This window comes from Mauremys mutica, chromosome 18 (genome assembly GCF_020497125.1).
Source record: "Mauremys mutica isolate MM-2020 ecotype Southern chromosome 18, ASM2049712v1, whole genome shotgun sequence".
NCBI lineage: Eukaryota > Metazoa > Chordata > Testudines > Geoemydidae > Mauremys > Mauremys mutica.
The window spans coordinates 28,742,989-28,763,855 of NC_059089.1; the positions used below are offsets into that span (position 1 = coordinate 28,742,989).

The 20,867-nt window shown below is 39.4% G+C and overlaps 1 protein-coding gene across 1 annotated transcript; it reads left to right on the forward strand.

The window, feature by feature from the left end:
- Positions 1-468: 468 nt before the first annotated feature.
- On the forward strand, positions 469-19,143 carry ZBTB34 (zinc finger and BTB domain containing 34). The gene is made up of 2 exons (XM_044993180.1): positions 469-529; positions 12,798-19,143. Exon 2 carries the CDS (start codon positions 12,820-12,822, stop codon positions 14,317-14,319), a length of 1,500 nt encoding a protein of 499 aa, XP_044849115.1. The 5' UTR covers positions 469-529; positions 12,798-12,819; the 3' UTR covers positions 14,320-19,143.
- Positions 19,144-20,867: the final 1,724 nt, after the last annotated feature.

Consider the following 20,867-nt stretch of genomic DNA (forward strand, 5'->3'; position numbering starts at 1 on the left):
TGAAGTCCTCCTGACTGCAGCACGTGCAACCCCCAGTGGACGTCTGCAGGAAGCGCCGCCGCGTTCGGAAATGAACAGCGGCGCACGGACTGGCTCGGGTTCTGTCCGGGCGCTGAGTCCGCCCCAGCCCACGGGCTGCCGTAAGCGTCTCCTGGGGAGGAGAGTCCGCGCCGCCGCCGGAACAAGGCCCTGGGCAGGGACCAGAGCCCTGCGCTCTCCGCCTGCAGCGCGGCCGCGTGCTCGCTGCGGGCCCGAAGGCTCCAAGGCCGGGCAGTGTCTCCGGACACGCTCCCTGCGGCTGGGCTTGGCCGCGCCGGGGGCCCCGCCGTGCAGCGGCCGGGCCCCGCCCTTCGGACAGCCGAGCCACCAGGCCCTCACCCACCTCGGTCTGCGGGGGACCCGGAAGTGCTGCTCGGGAATCACTTCCGGAGCAATTGGCTGAGGGAGGGAGCGGGCGGGCGGGAAGCGGCCGTGAGAGGGAGCGGGCCGGGCTGGGCACCCGCCATGTGAGAGACCCCGACAGCCCCAGGTGAGGAGCCGCGGGCGCGGGCCCGAGGGCCTTGGGGCAGGCCGCGTTCTCTCTGCCCCCGCGGCGGCGGCGGGAGCCTAGGCCTCCCCGGGCGGGCGGGCAGGGGTCCCTGTGCAGCTCCTCCCCGGGGCGGAGGGAGGATGGGGGGCGCTGCGTGTTCTCCTCCGGCCCGCGGCCCGCCGCCCAGGGCTGCTTCGGGCGGGGCGGATGGGCAGCACTGCAGGCTCTGGCGTCCCGGCCCCGGCCCGGGTGGGCTCGCGGGTGGGCTGCTGTGCCCCGTTCCGCTCACCTGCCTTGGCCCTAGTCCTGCTTGCGGGAGGGGATTCCGCGCTGCCAGAAATGCAGTGTGGACACTCCCGGGCGCAGGCAGTGCAGGGAGCGCTCGGTTAGTAACTGCCCAATGAACTGTGCCCCGGGAGAACCTGGCCTCCCAGCTTCCCGTGGGGAGTTCTCGTGTCCTGAATGCACGCGCTCGCCTTGAATGAGCCTGCTCAGCATATCCCAGCATATAATTTAAATTTATGATTTAGTTTAATTTTGGCCTGAATATTGGGAGGTGGTGGGTTATAAATATTGAAGATTTCTGTAAAGCTAATAATTTCATATAGTGCCCTCCGACTACAATGAGAATTTTTTATACTGTCTGGTATAGAACTTCTTATGCTTAAGGGTAGACAGACACACAGCCTACACATTTCTTCTGAAGAGTTTAAAACTATAGTTAATTTTTAGTTTAGATAGACCTTTGTTTTTCCCTTTGGGGAAAAAATGTCTAAAGTAGTTTTAAAAACCTTCCATCATGCATACATTAGTTTATTGCAGGAACATAGAGAAAAATAAGCTTGCTGAGTTTGGATTTATTTTTAAAGCCCTCTTTCTCCCTCTCCCCTCTGAACTTGGAGAGCAATCTGTAATAAAATCAAAACTACTAGATTTTAAAGGTGAGGAAAGGAGGCCAGGACTACTTAGTTAGAAATAGCTACAGTACAACCCATTGCAGAGTAGAGAGACATTGTGGCAGACATGGTTGTGGGTGAAAGTGTCAGGAGTTGGGCAGCTGCCTGAGATCAGAAAGAGTCCACACTTTGCCATCCCTTTTTCCCCTTAGTGACAGCAGTAGAATGGCCAGCCTAAAGGTCTTATGGAGACTGTTGAATAATAACAATAAAAAAAATCCAATTGGAAGAAAGTGGTGTAACAAGGGAGAGATGGAAAGTACTGACATGGAAAGTACAGATGGATGTCATGTTCTTTTAATGTACTTTAGTGATAATTTTATTATAAATTCCTAAATAGATGGCTAACTTCATTAATTTTCATTGCTTTAAAATGCTATTGGAGCAAGAAAATGACTGATGTTGTGTAATTATATAAAATGTAAAAAGTTATTAGAAATTAGAAAACCAGCCAAACATGTCACTGACATTAATTACATATTCTTCATCTATAGTAATATCAAATATTAAACATAATTTATTTCACAGTTTAGCTGTGACAAAGTAAAGGGTATGTATTTTTCAAAACAGATGGTGCTAACAGAATTGTCCATGTTGCCAGTGGCTTGTTGAAACATCTGGTTTCTCAAATTTGGAACAAAGGTTGCTATAATTATGATTTAGGAACCATTGAATACTTGACTATAAATGATGAAAATGGATCATCATAAGAAAATGGTGTCTGCATAAAGTGCTCAGATATGTGCACAAAATGAAGACTACACAGATGATTACTTGTTAAATATCTTGCTGATTTCAAATCTTGTGGTTCCGATGCATATGTTGTACTTGTCTGGCACCTAACCTTTGTGTCCATCTCTTAGTTACAGTACTTCCAGCCTTTCACTGATATTATTGCTGTTATTGGAATTAGATGTGTACATATATATGGATTTACATGTAAACTGACTTTTTGAGCTAAAATTGGACTATCTGAAACTTGAATTGGTCATGAAAAGTTTGTTGTCTCCTAGTCTTTGAATCGTTACCTGTTTATTTTCACTGCAATCATTTTTATATGAGCCAGCAATGTACATAGCGGCAATAAGGGGGAAAGCAGTCCTCATGTTTGTTTCAGAAGTATTTTCTGTGTTGTAATATTGCTCAAAGAAGAAGTCTTAAATTTTTCTATATTTCTGGTGTCCCAATTGCTATGTCTAGATGCCACACTGTTCTCGGTGCATTGCAAGATATAGTATGTTTGTAATCTAATAATTTACTACTTTAATAACTAAAAGTGCTCGTCTTTAAAATTACACTATTAAAGGTTGACAGGGCAAACATTTTTAACCAACTGCTCAAATTACTAGTACTGATGGGAATTTTTTTCAGCAAAACTCAATTTTTCAAAAACTTTGCTGAAAAATGCTGATTTGTCAAACTGGAACTTTTCATGGAAGTTACTGGTTTTGCTAAAACTTCCATTGGGAAGGTTTCTTAAGTCCAGCATAGAATTTCTGGTGTAAGAAAGAACTGCCCTAAAATTAGGGTGACCAAATAGCAAGTGTAAAAAATCGGGATAGAGAGTGGGGTGTAATAGGTACCTATATAAGAAAAAAAAATCGGGACTGTCCCTATAAAATTGGGACATCTGGTCACCCTACCTAAAATAGCCAATAACCCAGTGATTAGGGCACTCACCTAGGATGTGGGAGAACCAGGTTCATGTCCCTGCTGTACTTGATGATTTGGAACAGAAACTTGAACCTAATCACTGGATTATAGTCACACTCTGTTGGACCTAATAAATAGTTAATTTATGCAAATTAGAACAGCTCCAATGTGAGAGAGCGAGAAAGAGTCCGAAAATGGCTATAGCTCTGTGGGGAGGGCACTCGCCTGGGATGTGAGACACCTAGGTTCAAATCCGTGTACTAAAAGGTTGTAACAGTGAAGAGAACATTGACAAGGGACATGCATCTGTGTGTCAAGTGTCTCACTGGCTAGTAGGGGGCGAGTCTCATGTTTTATCATGAAAATTTTTAAAAGGTCTTGGTTTCATCCCAATATGGAATGGAAACAATGTAAAAGCTAAATCTGTTTTGCAAAATGGAATTCTTGTTTTTTGGCTAGCAATAATATGTAATTTTTATGGCTCCTCTGATAGAAGGCTTACCACTAAAGTGTTGGATTTGTTCTGAATGTGTGTGATGAGGACACATTCACATTGTGTCTCTCTCTACTATTTCCCTTTTTAGATCCTATTGGGCAGAAGATTAAAATTAACAAGAATTTTTCTCTCTGAAATTTATAATCTTCAATACCCTGCCTGCACACAAAAATGGAGGGACTGGATACTGCAGCATTTCCTACGCCTGGTATTCTGTCAACTCCTTTTTCTCAGGAGTTGGTATTTGGAGTTTTTTTGGGGGAATAGAGGAGGGGCATGATTTAAATTGTTGTCCAGTTATTTTTAATAGCCTTACAATTACAAGACACGCTAAGGTTCCATCTGTCCTAAAAAAAAGTATGTTAAGTTAGTGATTCCAGGAGAGAACTTTCAAAACCACAACATGCACAAATTTTATTTCAAGTTACCCTCTCAGTTACATGTACATTAAAAACCATGAAAGTGTAACTTTTGACCCCTGCCAAGTGGACTTTTAGTTTGTTGTCTTGGTGCCTTGTGTTGTGGGAAGCTTAAGGGGTCTGTATATGTTATGTGACCTGTACACCTTTCTTAACAATTTAAAGAAAATATTTGGCATCTTTTGACTTCTGTATTTGGTTTTGGGACATGGGATTTTTTCCCCTGTTATGTCAAGAAAGGATGCTTAATCAAATTTGTTATGAAATACACCACAAACTTCTATATTCCTCCAGTCTTGAGAGACTTGGTTTCCTTCTTAATGTTGGCAGTGCAGTATTGTCATATTATTACAGATGTAGTCCTTTTGAATGACATTAATCCAAGACCATTTCTGCCTATTTGTGTGGCTGATGAGATAGCAGTTAAAGGTACTGTATCTCTTTAAAAAGTTCTGGGAATAGCCTGGAGTCATGACTAGTGTTCCCCCTTTCAGTATCTGGCATTCATGCATCCAAGGAGTGTGAGGAGTTTTTATGTGCAGGGTGGCTCTTGGTTTGCCAGCATCTAACACAGTACAATATAAAGTGCTTTGATGTTACCTTAGATACGAAAGATACAGAGAAAAACTACATTCTGTGCTATCGAGAAAAAGTAAACAAAATGAAGCTTTAGTGCAACAGTAAAAAGTGCAGAATGTTACTGAGCTACATTGCAGCATCTTTCAGTAGCATAGTGGTATCGTTCTGGACTCAGGGGCTAACTCCAGATCCCGTTGACTTTCTTAGTGATTCACAATAAATTATTACTTGTACTGAGATCAGAATTCTATATTTGTGTACTCTGGTTTTTGTACCCGTACTTTACAACTTGCCAAGGCCCAAATAGGAGAGATTCAAAATGAAGGATACAAATAAATTCATGCAGAAATTGTTGTGGGATTTATTCCTTTAGGGTACATTAACTATTTATTTAACTTTGGTTTAATGATTCTTTATTTCTGACATAAATAATTAAAAAAAAAAAGTGATGGGACACCGGGTTTGTGCAGAATGAAAGTAACTCTGGAACAAAAATGAATGATTTTTTTTGCCTTGAAATGAGGAACAGTTACAAGGTGTGTCTGTACCAATAATATCCCATATCAGGCACTCTCTGAAGTAAAATTGATCAATTATTTTCTCTGCTAATGATGCCAAAGTCTAAAAAACAAACAAACAAAAAAAACACCTTATATTTACGAGCCCATAATTGTCCCACAAGTGGTCCCCCTCTAAATTGCCCCCCTTTAGATTATCAGTTTAAAAATTGACTCTTGCACAGCTTTAACTTCCAGGATACAGATTTTATAATACAATGAACAACTGAAACACTTCCCGTGGCTCCCATTGGCTGGGAACGGCGAACTGCGGCCACTGGGAGCTGCAAGTGGCCATATCTGTGGACGCTCAGGTAAACAAAGCATCTCGCGTCCCGCCAGGAGCTTACCCTGAACAAGTGACGAACCAAGTTTGGGAACCCCTAGTATATGGTGATTTAAACTAGGGTATTGAGGCGTTATTTGTTGGCCTCAGTACAATTTTTAAAAAATGACTCTGCCTTTTTATTGCCTTGTCTCCTGAAATCTTCTTTGGAAGTTCCAGTTGACAAAGTTTGACACACATTGGTAAATATGAAGCATAATAGGGAACTTTTGAGTAGAGAGATGATCTGCTGCCAGGTTACCTGTTTTTGGTCATTCAGACACTATGATTTCAGCAGGTGTTTGATTACCTCAGCACTACTTTGCCTTCATGCACTGCAATTCTTAAATGTTAGTCCTCATTTGTGCAATGTACGGTAAAACTTCTCATATTTTGCCAGACCTCTAGAAAAATATAATCAGTACACTAAGATTAATATTTTGTAGCAGTTTATCTGTTCCGGTAAGCTTAAAAAGGTGTTCTGAAGAAGTGTTCCAATCATTCATCCTTTTCTTCTGTGGTTTACAAGGAAGGAATAGTATTGGTCTGGGTGTAGCTGCAATATATGAACTCCATAGAAGTACGTATGGGTGTGTGTGTTTGTGTTTATATATAGATACAGCTATCCTTTATAGAATTTGTTTTAAGTGCATGGGTCCAAAATAGCTAAGACTTTATTCTGAACATTTGTTAATTGTGTGAATCGTCTGGAAAAGTCCCTTTATTTAGTGAAATAGATTTTGAAATATATATAATCAGTATGTTCTACTTATTTCATTTGAATTAAATAGAAAAAAACTACAGTTTTTTTGTGCTTTTTGAAAGACTAAAGACAAAAGATTTCCAGGAAAATGGCAGCTTAAACCTAGGAATGGCTCAAAAGTGAGCTATACTACCGTATATATTTGTGGTCTACTTAATATAAAGTGAAGTACAAGTGCTTTGTGGTTAAATACTACAATTGAAGTTATTTTTGGCCTGCAAGAAGCTGTTTTCTCCAGGAAGATCAGTCCTTAATAAAATGCTATTTGTTTACTAATTGCAGAAGAGCCACTGGGCTAGACAGGATACTGGGCTAGATGAACCATTGATCTGACTGGTATGGCTTTCTTATGTTCTTACAAAACTGAGGGCCAGATTAATTAACATAGCAAAGACCCTTTGTGTCACACTGTTAGCAGATTCTCTCCATAAAGCCAGTGTATAAGGGCCTGGGAGGAACACCCCAGTGCAAGGTGGGGAATCCTTCAGTGGAATAGAGCTGGCATAGAGGTTTCTACACAATCCTGCTCTCCAGGACTGACATAAGAGATGTGGCTGAAGAAAAGGGGGCCTAGTAGGGGGCCCTATGCTGCACCAATTTCTGGCTTCAATTTCAACTGCTTTGCCCTTTTAGTAGCTTGCATAAAAGTAGGCAGTTCTAACCTGGTGACTGCCCGTAGCAGCTGCAAGACTGTAGGAATGCAAAGGTGAGCTTTAAGCTAATTTTCTAGTCCAGCTGTAGTTGAGGATCTGGCTCTGAAACTTTCAGCACTGATCATAGTGCCCAAAGTGTCATCTTTCTAAATGAAAAACACTGAAAAGTCCTCATACGTGATCATAGTGGTGTATAAGATGTCAGATTGCATAAAAAAGTTCTTTCAGATTCTAACAAATTAGTGGAGTAAGCACTCAAATCTTTTAAAGTTAAGATGAGGTCTTCATGAATATCCATTACAGCATACTGTTTTCTTTCAGCTTTCTCTTACACTTTGATCAGAATCAGAATGCTGTAGCCAATCTCAGTGTTACGGGAGCATTTTTTTCCTTCAAAACAAAGTATGAGGTTACAGTTGATGACAGTTCAGTTTAAATTTTGATTGGGACTGAGAGAGAAATACTTAGAAAAGTTATTTTTACACATGTTATTTTAATGTTTTTGTCTATGGTTATATTAATGATGCTCTTTAAAAATCATATATGGCAGGGTTTTGGCTTCCATACAAAATATGTGATTATAGCTTATATGATTCACAAACAGTTTTAACAGACAGGTATGTATCAGCAAGTGAATGAAACTAAACAGGTGCAGACTTAAAAGCAGAAATTAAATATGAGCTTGGCAAGTGTGTGGCTCCATATAGTAGTTACACAATGCTTTCCTGCTGTTACCATTATAGGCATGAAAATTAAATGCCAAGTATATTACATCACCTTCTATTGATTTCACTATTTTAAATTGAAAAATGATTTTTTTTTGATAGACTTTGTTGTTTGTATGTTACTTTAAGAAACTACTCTTATCTGAAGTAATCTTAACCTTGTCCTAAGAAGTAAGGTCATGATAACCAATGGAACATAAGCTTCTGGTGCACTCAAGATACTATGTTGGTAGATGGCATTATAGAACCATAAGGTTAGGCAGTGTGACGCATTAGCTAAGAGGGCGAATGCGATCCTTGGACGTATAAAACTGGGAATAGCAAGTAGGAGTAAGGAAGTGGTGTCACCTCTGTTTATAGCATAAGTGAGATATTACTGGAACACTGTTCAGTTCTGGTGTCCATGCTTCAAAAACTATGTTAAATTTTGAAAGGTGTCAGAAAAGCTATTGAAGAATTATTCAAAGTTTGGAAAACATGCCTTATAGTGAAAGACTTAAGAAGCTTCATCTGTTAATCTTATTCAGGAGGTTAACTGTTGACTTGATCAGCCTGCAAGTACCTACATGGAGGAAAATATTTGATAGTAGATAGCTCTTTAACAAAAAGGCATAACAAAACCCCATGGTTGGAAGCTCAAGATAGACAAATTTAGACTAGAAATAGAGTGCACTTCTTTTCAGTGAGGGTGATTAACCATTGGAACAACTTACCTTGGTATATGGTGGATTCTCCATCACTTGAGGCCTTTAAATCAAGGCTGAATATCTTTAAAAGACATGCTGCGGCTCAACAAGGAATTATGGTCTTGATGTATAAATTACTGGTGAAGTGGTTCAGTTTGTGTTATGCAGGCAGTGGTCCCTTATGGCCTCAATCTATGAATATTCTGTTTTAGTTCCTAGAACTACATGGGAGTGGAAGTATGGCCAGGACTACACTCAAGGGGGGAGGGCTAGCTCAGCGGTTTGAGCATTGGCCTGCTAAACCCAGGATTGTGAGTTCAATCCTTGAGGGGGCCACTTAGGGATCTGGGGCAAAAATTGGTCCTGCTAGTGAAGGCAGGGGGCTGGACTCGATGACCTTTCAAAGTCCCTTCCAGTTCTAGGAGATTGGTATATCTCCAGTTAATACCTAAGTCTTTTGCCAGTATAGCAATGTCAGATAGTGGAGTATAATGTCAAAAGCCCTAGTGTAGATGGCAATCTACTGGCAAAAGAGTGGTTTTGCCGGTATAGCTTATTTTTTTCGGGGCCCTGGTATACGGTGAGTCTGCACTAGGAGAGTTTGCCATCATAGGAATAACAGCAAACCTTTTCTAGTGAAGACCTGACATACTCCTTGCACTGTATTATATATAATTAATACACAAGACTATACCTAAAATAGCTTTCTAAATGATTTAAAATGGATATTTCAGGCTTCTCTCCTACATTTTGATAGCGTACATGTTTTTCTTAGATGTAGTAAGTTTGTACAGAATGCCTTTCTGTTTAGTTTTTGTACTTTGAAACTTACTTTTTTCTATGGAGCCTCTTCGAACAACACTTCCAGACACATGTTGAAAAGTTGAGAATGTTTTGGGGGAGTTTTTTGACTTTCTAGATAGTGTTGCTCCTTTGCACTATTGTTGCTACTCAAGATCTACAATAGAACAATTAATATCCCAATAAAATCTGAAATTTCTAGACAAAATATGAAAAACCAGATATGCTAAAAAAGGGAAGAAAGAAAATAATCATTTCAAATGCATATGTATAACTTGCAGATAGTAATAGGGGACAGGCTGAAAACCACAAAAGGAAGGAAGTTCAAAGATTGTTGAAAGTCGATCCTTAACACTTTTTTTTTTTTTTTGCATTAAGTATTGTGGCACACATGGTATGTGAGTTTAGCGGTGGCTGGAGACCTCTGATGCCCAGAATAAGAATTGCAGATTAAGAATGAAATGTCACCTTCATTTGGAATTTCCTTGCTTTTGCAATTCTAATTCCAGACCTTAATATTTTCAGTATAAATTTTGTAAGTAATTTCTGAGGAGTTGAAATATTGGGAAAGTGGAGATGGGGGAAGAAAAGTGTCAAGTATATGCTGCTAGTGTCCTTTGTATCAGATATATTGTCTATGGACCCATTAAGAAATAGCTAGTGCAGTAACCTATATGTATAGTAGACCCCTGGATTCTCTTGATAGTGAAAAGTGCAAGGCCATGCATTTGGAGATTAATAACAAGAATTTTTGTTATAAACTGGGGATGCATCACTTGGAAGTAACAGAGGAGGAGAAGGACCTTGGAGTATTGGTTGATCACAGGATGACTATGAGCCGCCAATGTGATATGGCCATGAAAATAGCTAATACGGTCTTGGGATGCATCAGGCGAAGTATTTCCAGTAGAGACAAGGAGGTGTTAGTACCATTATACAAGGCACTGGTAAGACCTCATCTGGAATATTGTGTGCAGTTCTGGTCTCCCATGTTTAAGAAGGATGAATTCAAACTGGAACAGGTACAGAGAAGGGCTACTAGGATGATCCGAGGAATGGAAAACCTTCCTTATGAAAGGAGACTCAAACAGCTTGGCTTGTTTAGTCTAACCAAAAGAAGGCTGAGGGGAGATATGATTGCTCTCTATAAATATATCAGAGGGATAAATACCAGGGAGGGAGAGGAATTATTTAAGCTCGGTACCAATGTGGACACAAGAACAAATGGATATAAACTGGCCATCAGGAAGTTTAGATGTGAAATTAGATGAAGGTTTCTAATCATCAGAGGAGTGAAGTTCTGGAACAGCCTTCCAAGGGGAGCAGTGGAGGCAAAAGACATATATGGCTTCAAGACTGAGCTTGATAAGTTTATGGAGGGGATGGTATGATGGGATAGCCTAATTTTGGCAATTAACTGATCTTTGGCTATTAGCGGTAAATATGCCCAGTGGCCTGTGATGGGATGTTAGATGGGGTGGGATCTGAGTTACTACAGAGAATTCTTTCCTGGGTGTCTGGCTGTTGAGTCTTGCCCACATGCTCAGGGTTTAGCTGATCGCCATATTTGGGGTCGGGAAGGAATTTTCCTCCAGGGCAGATTGGCAAAGGCCCTGGGGGGGTTTCACCTTCCTCTGCAGTGTGGGGCATGGGTCACTTGTTGGAGGATTCTCTCCACCTTGAAGTCTTTAAACCACAAGTTGAGGACTTCAGTTGCTCAGACATAGGGGTTTGTTACAGGAGTGGGTGGGTGAGATTCTGTGGCCTGAATTGTGCAGGAGGTCAGACTAGAAGATCATAATGGTCCCTTCTGACCTTAAAGTCTATGAGTCTATAAAACAGTATACCACCCTTCTAGGTGATTTTTTTTTTTTTTTTTTTTTAGGATTCATTTTCTGTCACCACTGGAAATAATGCTACAAGACTTACCTCACCAGCACACTGCAATAACATAACCTCGTATTCTATTAAATGTGTTTAGACACATTCTCACTGTGAATCTCTTTGGCTGTATATTAGTCAGTGCATATTAACAATGCATATCTATGTATTGGAGATGGATACTAAAAATTCCTCTGTATAGTAAGTTCTGATCACAAGAAGTAAACAATTTGTAAGCTTGTGGTTTTCTTTAACAAAGTCTGGAAGACTGTGTTGCACTTTATGAAATAAGTGTTTCAGAAAAATTACTTTTAGACAACTGAATCATGGGTGGGCATAGTGGCGAGCAGCAGCACATGGTGCTGCAACAATACCTGGTGGGAGTCTGAATGGTCTCCACTTCCATGGTCCAGCACGCACTTGAGAGGTTATGACTCTTGCTGGCAACTCAATATTAATCAGGTTCCTTAATCTTGTTTTGCCATTCCTGCCGGATACTGATGTTATAACAGAGATGCCGTTTGGGTAGGGCAGGGTGGTCAATGTCATCCTCCGCCCCCACCACCCATGCTCCATATCCTGTGTGAGCAGCTCAGGCTCCAGGCCCAGACACTGTCTGCACTCCCTGAAATTCTCCATGGGAAGAGCCCTGTGGGCAACCTGGAGTCTCCATTCCCTAACCTACCTGGCATAGCCCCAGGGACTTTGCCTGTCTGACTGCAGCTCTGTTCTAACCTCATCTATTGCCACGCTCCTTTGCCACTGCTTGGCACCAGTGCTCAGGGATGGCAGTTGTGATTGGCGAAGGGGGCTGGAAGTGTTGGTTGCTAGAGAAGCGATGAAGCAGGAGATTTGACATGGCTCTTCTGTCTCATGTGAGGAGCAGAAAATGCACAGTTCAGTGGATGTAGGTGGGACTTCACTGTCGGGTGTCTGATGGTATATAGGTGGGACTTGCTGTCGTGGGATACCGTGGTTGTGAGGAGCTCAATCTCCTCCATAAGCAAGTGAACACCCTCTCTTTCCCGCCTCCCCCTCCCCTGGCTTACAGAGCGTGACTGGTACCAGCTCCTCCTCTGCCGAATTGCCCTGTCTCCACCCCTAGCCCAGCCTCTGGATTGGGGGGTTGCCAACTTGTGCTTCAAAATCTGTTTTTCCTAGGATGAATAGAATGAGGTATCTCCCCTTGAAGCTGTGATTGGGACTGACTGAGTATGGATTTTGACATTTATCCTTCAAAAATTTGGAGAGCTTCCAGGGCCCCCATTAGAAGTTGCCCTTTCCACCCCAATTGAAATGTGAAATTGCATCCCTGTGTTATAAAGCTACTTTTAGATTGGATGTGGACACTCATGAAGAACCATTGATGTGTCCTGTTATATAAGAGCCACTGAATTGTAGAATCACAGAATGTGAAGGTTGGAAGGGAGCTCAGGAGGTCATCTAGTCCAACCCCCTGCTCAAAGCAGGACCAATCCCCAGACAGATTTTTACCCCGTTCCCTAAATGGCCCCCCTCAAGGATTGAACTCACAACGCTAGGTTTAGCAGGCCAGTGCTCAAACCAGTGAGCCAGTGGACAAAGATGTAAGTAGGAGACAAACCACTTGTAAAAAATATTCCTGGCCTTAAGATGTACCTTAGACCTTTTATTTTAACTTGAATTAATTTATCATTACATACAGGATACACTTTAACCATGTGTTTGCACTTATCTTTGAAATGTACAATGTATATAAATCCCGAGTTATATATCTTTTTGTTTTCTTTCACAGATTACGTTCTACATCAATAGAAATGGACAGCAGCAGTTTCATTCAGTTTGATGTGCCCGAGTACAGCAACACTGTTCTGAGCCAATTAAATGAGCTTCGTCTGCAAGGGAAGCTATGTGACATAATTGTGCATATTCAGGGTCAGCCATTTAGAGCCCATAAAGCTGTTCTAGCTGCCAGTTCTCCATATTTCCGTGATCATTCAGCATTAAGCACCATGAGTGGCTTATCAATATCAGTTATTAAAAACCCTAATGTCTTTGAACAGTTACTTTCATTTTGTTACACTGGAAGGATGTCCTTGCAGCTGAAGGATGTTGTTAGTTTTCTAACTGCAGCTAGCTTTCTACAGATGCAGTGCGTCATTGACAAGTGCACACAGATATTGGAGAGTATCCATTCAAAGATCAGTGTTGGTGATGTTGACTCTGTCACTGTTGGTGCTGAAGAAACTCAAGAAAGCCACAATGGAGTAAAAGATAGCAGCTACTTTGCCAATCCTGTCGAAATATCTCCTCCTTATTGCTCTCAGGTGCCACAACCAACTGCGGGTAGTGATCTAAGGATGGAAACTACTACAGGGAAAACTTTACGCAGTCGTCTGCACGAAGAAGGGCAGTCGGATCGAGGAAGCAGTGGAAGTGTCTCTGAATATGAAATTCAGATTGAAGGTGATCCTGAGCAAGGGGACCTGATAGTAAGGGAGAGCCAGATTGCAGAGGTGAAGGTTAAAATGGAAAAATCTGACCGGCCAAGTTGTTCTGATAGCTCCTCACTTGGTGATGATGGATACCATACTGAAATGGTTGATGGAGAGCAAGTGGTTGCAGTAAATGTTGGCTCCTATGGATCTGTATTACAACATGTTTATTCATTCTCCCATGCCTCATCCCAGGCTACTAGCATGTCTGAAACCTTTGGAAGCCTGAGCAATTCAAGTCCTTCAAGGTCCATGCTGAGTTGTTTCAGAGGAGGTCGTGCACGCCAAAAACGGGTATCCTCTGGTCACTTACATAGTGATGTTCAGGGCTTAATGCAAGGGGCTGATAGTGAGACCATAGTGAGTAACCCAGGATATGAAAGCAGTCCACGGGAAAGAAATGCGAGAGGTCATTGGTATCCATACAATGAGAGGTTAATTTGTATTTACTGTGGAAAGTCTTTCAACCAGAAAGGGAGCCTTGATCGACACATGCGATTACACATGGGAATTACCCCTTTTGTGTGCAAGTTTTGTGGGAAGAAATACACACGCAAGGACCAACTTGAGTATCATATTCGTGGCCACACTGATGATAAACCCTTCCGCTGTGAGATCTGTGGGAAATGTTTTCCTTTCCAAGGGACGCTAAATCAGCATTTAAGAAAAAATCACCCTGGGGTAGCAGAAGTAAGAAACAGGATAGAATCTCCAGAAAGAACAGAAGCATTTCTTGAACAGAAAATAGATAATGACACTTCAGCCTCTGAAGCTATGGATTCTAGTATGGAAATTCACACAATGTCTAACACACCTGATTAAAATACTAAGTTCTAAGTTCCACCCTAACAAAGCACATTAATCAATGCATTTTAAAATTTGTTGCTTCGTTAATACTCTTCAGTACAGATATATCAGCCTTTTAATTTTCCTGACCTTTTGGAAATCTGGTCAAAACGGTTTCTGAAGGAGGCTATATGATTGTCCATTGTTTCAAAGGAAGCTGGGTATTTTTCACTCTTGAAGATGCTTAAAGTATAAAGGATATAGTATTCTGGGTGTCCAGAGGCGGAAGTAGGCTAAAATTGTTCTTTACTGGCTGATCTGGCAAGACACAAATTCCATCAGGGAAGGATATTAAAATAAGACGAGCAGCCCTGCTGGATACACTGAGGGTATATTTTCTGTCATTGTGCTTCCTAACTTCCATTCCCAATAATGGGGGTTATGCAGCACTGTGGGGAAAGACTGTTTTCTCATGAGTCCCCTCCGGGTGTCAAAGAAACGTCTTTAGTTTTTGAAATAGCTATTTTTTGGTAGCTTGCAATTTTATATATGTGTATATATATATAACAAACTTATCTAAATAACAAACACTTTCACTTTTCCTATTCTGGTTGGGGTGAATGTAAGAGTATGTCAAAGTTAATATAATGTACAAGGCTTTCTACTCTTAAGTCTCATCTCTACCTAGGACTTAGGACTTTGCTGGGATATTTTTTCTTTTTTTAAGAAGAAAGTTACTTGGTTTTCATTTTATTAAAATATTACTTTGTGTCCAAAAGTGAGCAAAGTGAATAACCTTGTTTAAGTATCCTTGCTTTATAGCAGATAGGTAAACCAAATGCCATAAATCTATTAATTAACTATTATTATTAAACTATTGAATTGTTTGGGTTTTTGTTAGTTGTCTAGAGTACAAGCTGGACAACCTGTGGTGCTGACCTTTTTTATAGAGCTTGTATTGTTATACTAGCAAACCCAAGAGTAGCATTGTGGTTTTAAATGTGTTTTTACTCACTTCAGAATCTACCTTCATTTCGTACTGTAGAAACATACCAGGTAACTAAATCTAACTTAATTGTTCTAAATGGTTGGCTAATACTAGCCGGAAAGGGATGTTGTAGTTTAAACTAAGTACTTCCAAGCAGTATTTTATCTTTTCCCAGAGAGCTTTTTCAGGTGCATAGTAACTTCCTACTTACAGTTCCAAGTGACCTCTCAGCACTTGGAATTTGTACTTTTTTTTTTTTGTAAAAATACTATATGGGAATTGCAAGCAATATGTCTGTTATATATGTGAGTATTATAGAGTCACTATGGCTTCCCCATTATTTCAGTGGTTAATGTTTTCTTCATAAAGAGACCACCAATAACAAAAACTTTAAAAATACTCTAAATTGTTTTGTATTACCAAATGTGTTTTTGTTATTTGGTTCTTAAGTGGTGCTATCTTTACCTTTATCAACTTAGGTCAGTATAGTATAGTAAATGTGAAACCTAATGGTAACAGTGAAACAAAAGCAAAATCTGTTCAATGAGATGATAGGTTTGAAAGAGACCTCAAAAGCATGGCTGGCAAACATTACTGTATAAAATTCTACTTGATTGGCAGAATTAAGGAAGTACAGTTCTGTTAATCATGTTTTAAAAAATACAAAAGAATGAAGCTTTATGTACATTTGGGCCTATATTTTTAATTGAGATTCATTTCGCAATGATTGCTAATGTTCTTATGATTATGCTATTAAACTTTTAAAATGCTCATTTTTAGATTGCAGGAAAGCAAAAAAGGTAAGTTTGCTGGCTTGTAATGCTTTTTGGGCTCCTATAACTCAAATAACTTTGTGTGGGATTTTAAAATATTTTTCAGGCCCTTAGTCCACGAGTCCGAGGTATATTTGTGCAGTAACTTTTAAAATACACTATCTCTTAATATTGTGTCAGTACGCAATAAGGATTAATGTTACTAAATACAAACATACACTATAAACCCCAGCTGCTCCGTAGGAGCAGTTTTAGTTAAATTGGGTACATAATCTGCCTTTTCCTCCTAAAACTGCCTAAATAAGGGATTTGTTCCTCCCTGAAGCAACAGAAGAACTCCTGTTTCCATTAATGGAAACAGTTGTGTGCATCAAGGAGAGGCTAGATCGCTACGTTTACCATTTAAACACGTGTTGGTGTTTCAGTTAAATGTTTTTTTCTTACATAAATGTTTTTTTAAGTAAATGCAAACAATTGTGTTTTGATAAAATTAAGTTTGAGACACACAGAAAAGCCAAGAAATGTAGAGTTAAGCTTTACCCTTTATCTTAAACTTGTATTGTGGTGCCTTTGGGTTGGCTTATTTCCATAGTAGTGTGAGTTGAGGGGAGTAGGGAAAGGGCTGTTAACTTTGTATTTCTTGACCTTTGTCAGTGTGTCACAGTCTAAGCATTATTTAAATATAGTTCTTTGTATCTATACATTTATTAAACTGGTTTGATTTTACCAAAGAGTGACTTATCCAAAATTGTCTCTGACAAAAATATACATCACTTTGATTGTACAGGTTCAGGTTCAAAACATTGTAATGGGACTGTTAAGGGGCAGGAAATCACTTTTTCTACAATATCATGATTCAACAGTTTGCAAGTTCCACTTGCTCCTATTCATTTTGGCATAACATTTACCCTTTCCACTGCTAGCAGTGTTAAGAATAATCAAGCCATAACACAGTACTGTAAGGTCCAGCAGTGCTTCAAAGGATGCATGCATGTAGGCAAGCATAGAGCATCTTTGAATATTACATTTAAACTTATAAAGTGTGTGAATCTGGTAGAAAATGAACTTCAGATCTGGCAGCAGCAATTAAATTGTGCCTTGTCACATGATGGTTTGCCAGGATTAACATTACCATGAAACATAAAACATTATCCACTTGAAGTTCATTTCACAAGTTCACCAAGACAAAGTATCTTGTGTAGTTATTTTAAGCAGACTTTGAAAGAACTGTACAGTACCTATTTCTGTACAGTTTTAAGTGAGTGCAGAACTTACACATTTCATTTACAATAAATGCAGAAGTCAAAAAAATAAATGATGTGAAGAAATATTTGGCAGTAAAATACATCATTAGACCATATAAGGCTGGTTCATAATTGAGTCTCTTCTTGATCTACCTTTTGAATTACATAGACAAATGTGAAAACAGTGACAGTGTCCTTTCCTCTAGATGTTTAACCTATTATTACAAACTGTGAAAACAAAGAATTGTATACTTTTGCTAATGATTGTGGTTTGTTTCAAACAGTTTTTTTGTTTCAAACAGTTTCCTAATCAGTTATCTTCCATATAATTTCTATTAAAGTTGTAAATACATTTAGAAAATAGGTTTGTAAATACCTTAGTGTCTCAGTTCAGCTGTAGTCAACAGAGCCTCATGAATGGTTCTGCATTTTATTGTGACATTTAATAGCATAAAGGATACTGTCTGTTCACTGTTCAGCAGAATATACTGTAGACCTAAATTTATAGTTTTTTAATATTATCTTCCCAAGCATGAGGAATTGTTTTATGCTGAAGCCTTCAGTTTATTTCTAGCCAAAACAGTAAGGCCTGTTATAACTTTTCTTTAGGTTGAAGTATGGGAAGAATAGCAGGAATACAACCAGGGGCTGGGAAAAGATTGAGCTTGAATGAGCTTTACCATTTTTAAAGCATCTTATTTGAATCTTTTATTTTAGTTTACTGTGATTATTTTTATTGTCATTTTCTGAAAGGGTTTCACATGAAACCACTGAAAGGGACTCAAATATGCAACACCTAATCTATTTTCCAAGGGAAATTTACCCTTGAATGGTGCTTTTAGACTGGTCAGGGTTATTTATTAAATTTTATATTTGAAAGTATTTGGGAATTGTGTAAATTCTTTATATGAATCTGTTTAGTTCATGAATTGTAATTTTCAAATACTCAGTGACTGAATCAGAAGTTCAGTAAAGTCATTCAAAATGTTCAAAGTGTATAACCATTGTGCATTTCTTACATATCTTTTAACAAGTGCCAGAATAATTATATTTAATATAATTATAAGCCCAATGTATTATTCACCCATCCCTATAATGAATATTGACTTAATTATGCAAGTTTATATACAAATTTTAAACAGAGAGAGCCTGAGACAATTTTGTTCCTGTTTTTATTCAGAGGATGTGAAGCATCGATAACTGAGCAGGCTTGCTTATAGTTGTATAGGCAGCTACTGCTACAGCAGATACAATAAATTGCTGACTCCCCAATTTAGGTATACTATGAATTCAACCTTTGGACTTGTATTGCAAGACTTCGGTTGGATATCTGATTAGAAGTAGAACTCACTACTTCCTTGCACAGTGTTAATAGTGTTTATTTCCCTTAACAGAAAATGGTATTTTTAAATAACTTTTATTATTTGTAGAGTTGTTTTATGATAAATATTTGAACAGTTTGAATGACTTAACTCAGTGTCATTATCTTGCAATATAAACTGGTAACCTCACAACTCCACACTTCATCACCATATGAAGTAAATGAAGCTAGCTAAGCTGATGCTGTAACAACTAAAAACTTGCCATTAAGGATTATTTTATAGCATGGATTTTAAAATATTTATTCAAATGATATTTTACACTTGTATTCATTTTGTTTTAGATTTGTGACATGAATATTTCAGTGCTGCTTTATTTTGTTCTGATGAATTTTTGTTTCTTGCTTGTACATTGCTTTTTTTATGGTATAAATAATAAGTCAATGGGAATTGCTGTTTGTAAATTAAAATGCTTCTAGAGCAAACCAGTGTTGTCAGTGTATAAATTCAATTATTTAGTTTAAATATTAATGGACTCACATCATCTATATGTCACACTTTATAAAACCTCTATATAAAAGGTTACAATTTAACAAAGGTGTTCCTTTTTTTAAATGCCAGAGGCAAATCTGTTCTACGGAGTTCTTCTACCATTAGTGAGCCAGCTAGTCAGTCCTCAGCAGCCTACTGACTTGGTACCATGCTGCAAAAAACATGACTTAACATAGATCCCAGAAATGTCATAGATCGTCTTACCATAGAATCATAGAAATGTAAAACTCGTCCAAAAGAAACGTCTCAATATTGGTTATTACTGTCTACAATTAATTTACTTTGCATACAGATTTGAGGTTAGCTATGTTCTGCCTCCACAGTTGGATATCATTCTGTGCCCTCATGGAGCAGTAGAGGCCACCACACACCTCATTAAGTATACAGTTCATTTCCTAACAAAAGAAAAAAGTGAGATTAGAAATATGGGTGTACAGCAATTGTAGACAAGTACTTGACAAGTCTATCTAAAGTCGGCCAACAATTCCTTACACCTTGCTTTCACAGCTAGACTGATGAACTCTCAAGGAGGTACCATGTCACCAATGATTTCCAATAGTGAAATATTATCCACCATCAGTCAAAGGCATATCTGCTGAGACAGACCAGTCCTTCCTTGGGTGGCAGTTTTCAGAAGTGTGTTGTTGTTTTTTGTTTTTTTTTGTTTTTTTTGCCTGCAGCCCAGGCAGCAATCTTACAAAACACAAATGCTGCTATTTCGTTACAACTAGTGCACATGAATTGTGACGATTTTAATTTGCATTGTGCGTGGGAGTTAGCTTGTGAACAAAGGAAATTTCTCATAGTAAAGTTGATTGGATTACCACTGTATGAGAGAGATTTACTGCTGTAACTTCTGGGGAGGCGAGGCTGAGTTAATTATATGTAAACTCTTTATTTTTATTAATGCTGGTGCAGCTGCAGGATGTATTCTTGAATAGCTGTTTTAGATTCTCCCCCCACATTTACTGGCTATAGTTTTTCAAAGATAATTTTAGTTGTATTTGCCACCCATACTTCTGTTCTCTCCAGATCCTCTTGTATTTGTTTTTTCCATTCTTGTAGTTAATGTGGGGATAACCACTGGAATTAGCAATCTCTCTCAATCTGGAATCAACTTTTAGTGTGGCCTCCACTGGGGGGAAATAGAGTTTATTGTACACATTGGGGAAGAAAGTCTAATAAACATGCTAGTTTCCTTTTAACTATAGAAGGAATGTTTGTGTACCATCAAGTAGTCCTAGAAGCTGTTGGGAGAGATGTACAGCAGCTATTTAAAGCTGTGTATATGGAACCTTGTGCAGCTACTCAGCCGTTTCTGCAGAATCTTTGCCACATTTCCTTCTACTTCAGTGCACAGAGCAGCCATCATTAGTGCTGCAATACAGTTCCAGAAGCAAGCCTAGGAACTGAGTGGGGTATTGCATGTAGGGCTGACACATTCCTCAGCTACATGGTATCGTGTATTATATAGACTTGTTTATAGCAAGCAGAGTATGTGCACAGACAGCTGACATTTGAGATTACACAATGTTCCTCAGCTTGCAGAAATCACTGTTGGCACAAGAGTGTACAAAGGGCTGCCATGCTGCAACAACTGCTACAATGCAGCAACACTCTTTAGTTATTTCCATTGACATTTCTTTTCTGGGTAAGAGGATAGAGAAACTTCCTTCCTGTGGCACTGACTGCTGAGCATTTCCTAGGA

Excerpts from the sequence above, each read along its gene's own strand:
- ZBTB34 (XM_044993180.1), top strand. The coding sequence starts at position 12,820 with ATGGACAGCAGCAGTTTCATTCAGTTTGATGTGCCCGAGTACAGCAAC.